At 32.9% G+C, this 6,742-nt stretch overlaps 1 protein-coding gene across 15 annotated transcripts; it reads left to right on the top strand.

The window, feature by feature from the left end:
- Positions 1-2,497: 2,497 nt before the first annotated feature.
- LOC112775595 (uncharacterized) lies at positions 2,498-6,494 on the top strand. 15 transcript variants are annotated; one of them, XM_025819337.3, is made up of 8 exons: positions 2,498-2,768; positions 2,897-2,982; positions 4,190-4,568; positions 4,684-4,919; positions 4,996-5,211; positions 5,316-5,408; positions 5,508-5,608; positions 6,057-6,494. In XM_025819337.3, exons 3-6 carry the CDS (start codon positions 4,208-4,210, stop codon positions 5,391-5,393), a joined length of 891 nt encoding a protein of 296 aa, XP_025675122.1. In that variant the 5' UTR covers positions 2,498-2,768; positions 2,897-2,982; positions 4,190-4,207; the 3' UTR covers positions 5,394-5,408; positions 5,508-5,608; positions 6,057-6,494. The 15 variants fall into 15 exon arrangements, with proteins under 15 accessions (XP_025675122.1, XP_072082745.1, XP_072082749.1 ...); XM_072226644.1 differs by having other exon boundaries at positions 5,985-6,494; XM_072226648.1 differs by having other exon boundaries at positions 5,884-6,494.
- The last annotated feature ends 248 nt before the right edge of the window (positions 6,495-6,742 follow it).

Below are 6,742 nucleotides of genomic sequence, written 5' to 3'. Positions count from 1 at the left end.
TACAAGTTTCAGGTGGTCCATGATATATTTTGACCGTGATAACATGTATCTCACCATTTGAAACCAAAACTAAATAAAATGGAGTTGAACTTAACAAACTAGCCCTTCGGACAAATCCAGGTGGATGGATACTTGGATCATAAATACAATCTCAGTTAAAAATCCCATTTAAGAATGCTTTCTTAAGATTGAGTTGTTTAAGAGGCCAGCCTTTGAAAAGTGTAATTGATAAAATAATTATAGTGGTAGAGGAAAGAATTATTGGACTACAAATTTAGAGACACCCATTTTCCACCAATCTATGTTTGTATTTCTTTATGGAGTTTAGGTGCACGATTCACTACAAAGAGCCACTTGCAAGTTGGAACCTATAAAAATGGGATTCGGGTAAGTTGAGACCAATGCATGGTCTTATTTCTCATAAAAAAAACTCGTGGTCTTCTTTCATTGCTTGAAGCTTGAGATAAGAATCTAATACTTGTGAGAGAGTTTACGATGGATTTTGAATAAGATCAGAATTATTTGTTGATGCTAGTGATAAGAATTATGGGCGAGATCTTGTTGTCCTTATTATCTTTTTTGATTGATAATTGGTTTCTGTGTACTTTCCTTTTTCTTCTGCTTCTTATTTATAGTATTAATAATAAATATTTTGTACAGACACGCTATTAAAATACTCTGGTCGTTGAACTGGATATTGCATCACGGGAGGAATTCAAGCTCATAGAACATGGCCTTGAACGACTATGGGACAGTAAGAAATACATTATATATGCAATGGTAATATAATAGGATTGTATATCACACTCTAATATATCAATTGTTCCTTTGTGTTTGGATATGATGCTGGACTCTCAGGGTTATCTCGACCAAAGATCCAAGAGGCATCCGAAGAACCAGGAGAGGTGGTTCCAGATTCGATGGATAAAGAGGACGTTGTCTCCTCCGATGGGTCCGATGAGGCTGTTTCTGCCGGTCAAAATGGTTTCATGCTGTCCTATGACCTTAATAAAACGCCAGAAGAGAATGAATATCCTTACAGTGGAATGTCTCCTGAAAAGAAGAATGCATGACACTTGGCTATGTGGGTAACACGGTACTTGAATCCTTGAGGACAGTGCTTTAGTTTATTTGATGAATTTCAATTGAAGTGATTTGGGAAAGTCGAACCTTGTTCATTGATTTTGTCGTGACTCTATAACTTCTCAGATTGTTATTAGAGATTATTCTTGTTGGACAGTTTATCATGTTTGAGAACTTAGGGAATGTGATATTTAGGCAAGAACGGTTTAGTTGTTTTGTTAATTTTTGGGGGGTGAATAATTAATGAATTAGATTTATCACTGTTCCGTGTCACAATGAAGGCCCTCGAGTCTCTATTTTATATAAATTTCATTCGCTGGTGTTTATAATTTTGTTTCTACGGCTTACCTTGTGTTCAATCCGTATCATGGGCATATGGAGTTTGAGAAAAGTAGGTTTTGTTAAATTTAGCTTAATCAGCATTCTACCACTTCCTAATAGCATAGTTTCATTTTAATCGATATTAATAAAGTGCTTCTAACTCTAAAGATTATCATAATTGATGGAAATGGAACTAATTGTACCAACTCCAAAACTGATATAGTTTAAAATTATCTTCTGAAAATATTTTCCAATAAGCACAACTAATAAGAATTGTATTTGGAAAATAATTTTTTAAGAGCTAAAATATTATAATAAATATAAATATATGAATTTTTGATCTTTTTGGTCAAATTATATTAAAAATTGTTCTATTATAATAATATTAATAAAAATAAGATTATTGAGAATATTTAAAAACAGTACTAAAAGAATCTGTTGAATGAATAAGTTAAAAATAAATACAAAAAGTTAAATTTAAAATTATCTTCTAAAAATATTTTTCAATAAGCACAACTAATAAGAATTGTATTTAGAAAATATTTTTTTAAGAGCTAAAATATTATAATAAATATAAATATATGAATTGTTGATCTTTTTGGTCAGAGTATATTAAAAATTGTTCTATTATAATAATATTAATAAAAATAAGATTATTGAGAATATTTAAATAGAGTACTAAAAGAGGCTGTTGAATGAGTAAGTCAAAAATAAATACAAAAAATTTAATTTAATATTATCTTTTGAAAATAATTTAATTAATAATTTTTCAAAACAAGCACTTTATAGCCAAAGTCAATGCATATCGAATCCATTAGATTTAAATTATGGGATGTCAAGAAAACATGTTTTAGAAATTTTTATTATGACTAACCCCTATACTGTACTATTTAATAATAATAATAATAATAATAATAATAATAATAATAATAATAATAATAATAATAATTATTATTATTATTATTATTATTATTATTATTATTATTATTATTATTATTATTATTATTATTAATTTAAAATTTAGAATATCAACCCACCTATTATTAATTTTGCTTTAAAATGCTATATTAAGGATTTAGGTTTTCACAAATTCAAAGACCCACGAAATTAAACAAGAACTCCTTTTTTGAAATACCCCAGCTCCGCTATTAGTAAGTTACTCTGCTTCTCAATCCTTATTCCCCAGCCGTAACTCGAAGACATTGAACGAAGGAACCCCTCCCCAATAGAAGCTCTCACAACTCGCGCTCCAACGAGGGATCCTCAGCTCGCGCCGGACCTGGGTCTCCATAAGCTCCCGGTCGCTCAGGCCTCTCCTCACAGCTTCCAGTCGAGATCAAGGTTGGCCCATCCTCTCTACTTCGGTAACCCTCCCTCCTTCTAACAATCTAACTTTTGATCTTAAAATAATTTATTACAGTAGTAGCTCATATATTATGAATGAAATCTATATTGTTCTTTTCACCGTAACCTTTTTTTTCTTTTGGGTAAGAGTTGTAATTCCAGTCATCACCTCAAGCTTGTTTTGGGCACTATTCTGACCTGAAGTTTCATCAAAAATTTGTGGAAACTTATTAGGTAATGGGAAGCTTTAACTGCCTAGGATTTTAAATAACTAATTAAAGGAAATTAAATATGGTATTTTATTGCCTAAAACAATTGAAACTGATGATGAGTTCCCTTGGGCAGTGATGACTAACATAAACCCTAATAAAAGGCTTGAAATCATGCTAATTATGAGCTTCATTTGATCACTGTTTCTTCTATATGGTTTTGTATCTTTTCTTTTTTGTTGAACAACGAGAACATGATTTTATCGAGAGTTAAAAACAAAGTAGTTTAAACATAGGTCAAAGCTTGATTGTTTAGTTTATTTATTATAGATTTAATTATTTTATTATGAGAGATTTGATTATTTTAGTAGTTAATTATTTAATTAAAAAAATATAACATATGATTATTAATTTAGTTTTTTTTTTTTGGTATATTATTTTTTGAGTGTATAATGGTATACTTAGGATTGATTTGAGTTGTAAGAAACTGAATAAGTAACCATAAAAGTCATAACTTGATTTCCACAATTTTATATTAACACCGTATATTAAAATAGTAAAATTGAGAAATGATTATAGCTAACACTCTAGGACATGCATGAAATAATCAATGGAAAGAGCTAATTAAATTGGGAGAGGTGATGAGTAATTTATATGCTTTTCGTTGTTCAAGCCTGTACCTAAAATATGACATTAATATATATAGCCATTTGGTTTGTATTTTGATATGTGCGTGGTGTTTTTTTAATAGTGTTGTCTCCCTAAGATTTAATGGATCGGTCATATCTACCTATAGGCATTTCATCGTATATATTTCAAATATTCCCTGTATATTTGGTACAACATGTTCTTGGAACTTATTTAGTCACTTGTTTTCTTAAATAAATATATTAAATTATTTAGTCACTTAGCCTTAAACAGTGTACGTGATATTTGAAACTGAAAGCTGTATATGGAACATAGCAACTAATTTGGAGTTGCCCTTTGCAATTGCTACAATCTTGAATGTACGTGGTGCTTTTTTTGTTGAAATGGTTGGGAGTATCTTAGAGTCCTGGGCAGAACTTATAGTCTCACATGTATGTAATCTCATATCTATATTTAAATTTGTGGTTTCTATATGGATTAGTCAATGAATTATATTTCAATTTTGGATGTAACAAATTTACCAAAACAGAATGATATGTGCTTTGACTCTTCTTGGTTCTAATTTGTTATTTGGTTGAAACAAGCGCCCATTATCTTCTAAGATGGCTAGAAAAGGTCGTTTCATGAAAAAATCGAAAGTAGGACCAGGATGTCAGCGACTACAAACGGCTCCGCCTCCGGCCTCTGCTACCCACCGCGATGACTCTGAAATTCTCCTGAACAGTGGTGATAGTGTCCCTCCAACTTCACGCCTGTTCCTTTCGCCGCGCAGTGTACCAAGGCCTGCTCCACAAACGAGCACAACTACCATTCAGAACTCGGAGCCAAGCCGTGTAAACTCTATGGATAATGCCAATGATGTAGATTCTGTTGATCAAGAAGCTGATGACTCCTTTGTCAATTCTAGAGCTCAAAATCGCAAAGAACGCAAGACTACAGAGTTTTGGAAAGTCAGGATAATCGGTAATTTAGCTATTAAATTTTATGTGTTCAACATGATTTACACTCTTGGTGATTATTCTTATTCTCGCATGCTGTCCACTACGGATACACATAAGATATTATGTTTGGCTTTTAGATTCTGATGGCACAATCAAGCCAGCAAGACTAAGCGTGAGGGAGGCTATGGAATGGCCTAACGGTAGAAAGATCGTGCTCAGGTTCAACAAGGCAAAGCAAGCAATTGGAAACGAGCCTGGACTGTTGAGTGGCGTGCTTGGTCTGCTAGGATCTGACTTTGGAAAATTTCCTATCTGTGAGGAAAGTTGGCATAAGATTACCACTAAGGACAAAGTTTATAACGAATGTGTCAAGGTAAAAGTTTATGTCCCCTTTGAAATAAATCTGCCTTATTTTTACAACTTTTGACAAATTGTTGTTATCTGTATAGCAAATTTTTCACATTGATGAAGATAGTGAAAGAACTATCAAGAAAAATATTTTGAAAAGTATGGGAAAATCCTGGAAGGAGACAAGGCCGAGGTTGTATAATGCTTATTTCGAGCCAACGTTCACGACTGAACAAAATATTGAGAACCGTCCGCCAGGAATCGATCGAGAGCATTGGAGATGGTTCCTTGACTATCGCGCCAAACATGAAACGAAGGTAATCTAGTATATCATTGGAACACAACTTTTATGTAAATTATTGTTGCATTGAATCTTTTTAAATCATCTTATAATCGCCTTTTGTCTCTACTGGACCAATAGAAGAAGTGCAAGAAAAATGCGAAAAATCGATCAAAACAACAATATACCCACACTGGAGGTTCGAAAAGCTTTGCATGACGGATCAAAGAAGAGGTACTTTACTTATTTTGTTCACTCTTTGGACTATTTCCGTGACTTGAGGTTGCCTTGATTGTGTGGAAAACGGTAATGGCATAAAATTTGTTGATACAGTCGGAACAACTAGGGAGAATATTCGGTAGAGGGGAGTTATGGATCACAGTGCACAAAAAAAGGATGGCCCCTAAATGAATGATGAAGCAAGAGCAATCGGTGTAAGTACCACTACTTATAATTGATCGATAAAGTTATGACCTCAAATAGGGTTGTAGTCTACTTTTCTATGTTATTTTATTTTTGTTCCTGTTTAATGAATGGTTTGATACTCTATGTTAAAATGGACTAAGAGACTTTTACAATTCATATTCCAGCTTACTTTAATTTTCATTGCTAATTTACCTGTTATGTTTTTAGACTTTTTGAACTTCGACGTAATTTGGAAATAGTTGGGATAGAATTTGAATGATTGATTTTCATTTATCCGTTACAGCTAGTTATAGTGGTTGGCATCCTATGTTATCATTTGGTGTGTTCTTGACATGAGATGGACCCATCAACAAAATTGTTGTATTTACTAATTTGTGTCTGTAGAAAATAATTGAGGAGATTGAGCAACAGGATGAGTCATATAGGGTGTTGTCTCAAAATGATTCCATTGCTCAGGTTTTCGAAAAAGAGAAATCGGGTAGAGTACATGGTGTGGGTTTTGGACCGACTCCTAGTCAACTCTTCTGTCCAAATTCACATGGGCCTGGCAACGGAGTCCAACTAGAGGAGACTCAGAGGAAGCTGCTTGAACTGCAGGCAGAGCTGCAAGGCGAGAAGTTGAAGAGGAAGGCAATGGAGGATGAGGCAGTAGCAGAGAAGAAAAAGATGAAGGCGATGGAGAGTGCTCTGATTTATCTGTTTCAACGGTAGGGTGAGGAACTGCCACCAGACATCGCTGCGTTTCGTGGAATGATAGAGTGAATACTAGAATATTAGGATTGGAGATATGTTGCATTGAAGCAAACATTTTATTGAATTAGATTGAGCAACTCTTTGAAAGAGATTTCTTTTTGTTCGTATTTTGATGGATATATATATTTCCTGTTTTGCTTATATCTCGATTTTGTTTTTGATACAAGTTTAGATTCTAAGGTTGAAAATATTCAATCTTTAAAATAATAAAATATATAAGAAGAATTATAAAAAATCATTGAATAATATTTTAAACCAATTTGGCGTGTTTTATTGAAAGACCCAAATTTTCATTTTTTTTTTTAAATTTCTGTTAACATAGCGGCGGTTTTAAACCGCCTCTATTTTAGTTCAATGATTGTAGAAACTATTATATTTGGCGGCGGTTT

The sequence above is a fragment of the Arachis hypogaea genome, chromosome 19, assembly GCF_003086295.3.
Source record: "Arachis hypogaea cultivar Tifrunner chromosome 19, arahy.Tifrunner.gnm2.J5K5, whole genome shotgun sequence".
In the NCBI taxonomy this organism is placed as follows: domain Eukaryota; kingdom Viridiplantae; phylum Streptophyta; class Magnoliopsida; order Fabales; family Fabaceae; genus Arachis; species Arachis hypogaea.
Note: the sequence above shows the minus strand (reverse complement) of the source record. Positions and strands in the feature narration are given on the sequence as shown.

What these genes read in the sequence shown, in the direction of transcription:
- LOC112775595 (XM_025819334.3), top strand. Translation starts at nt 3,989, where the DNA reads ATGGTTGGGAGTATCTTAGAGTCCTGGGCAGAACTTATAGTCTCACAT. An exon ending in TTTATAACGAATGTGTCAAG is followed by an intron (nt 4,920 to 4,995) that starts GTAAAAGTTTAT and finishes TTATCTGTATAG; the next exon opens with CAAATTTTTCACATTGATGA. An exon ending in GCGCCAAACATGAAACGAAG is followed by an intron (nt 5,212 to 5,315) that starts GTAATCTAGTAT and finishes CTGGACCAATAG; the next exon opens with AAGAAGTGCAAGAAAAATGC.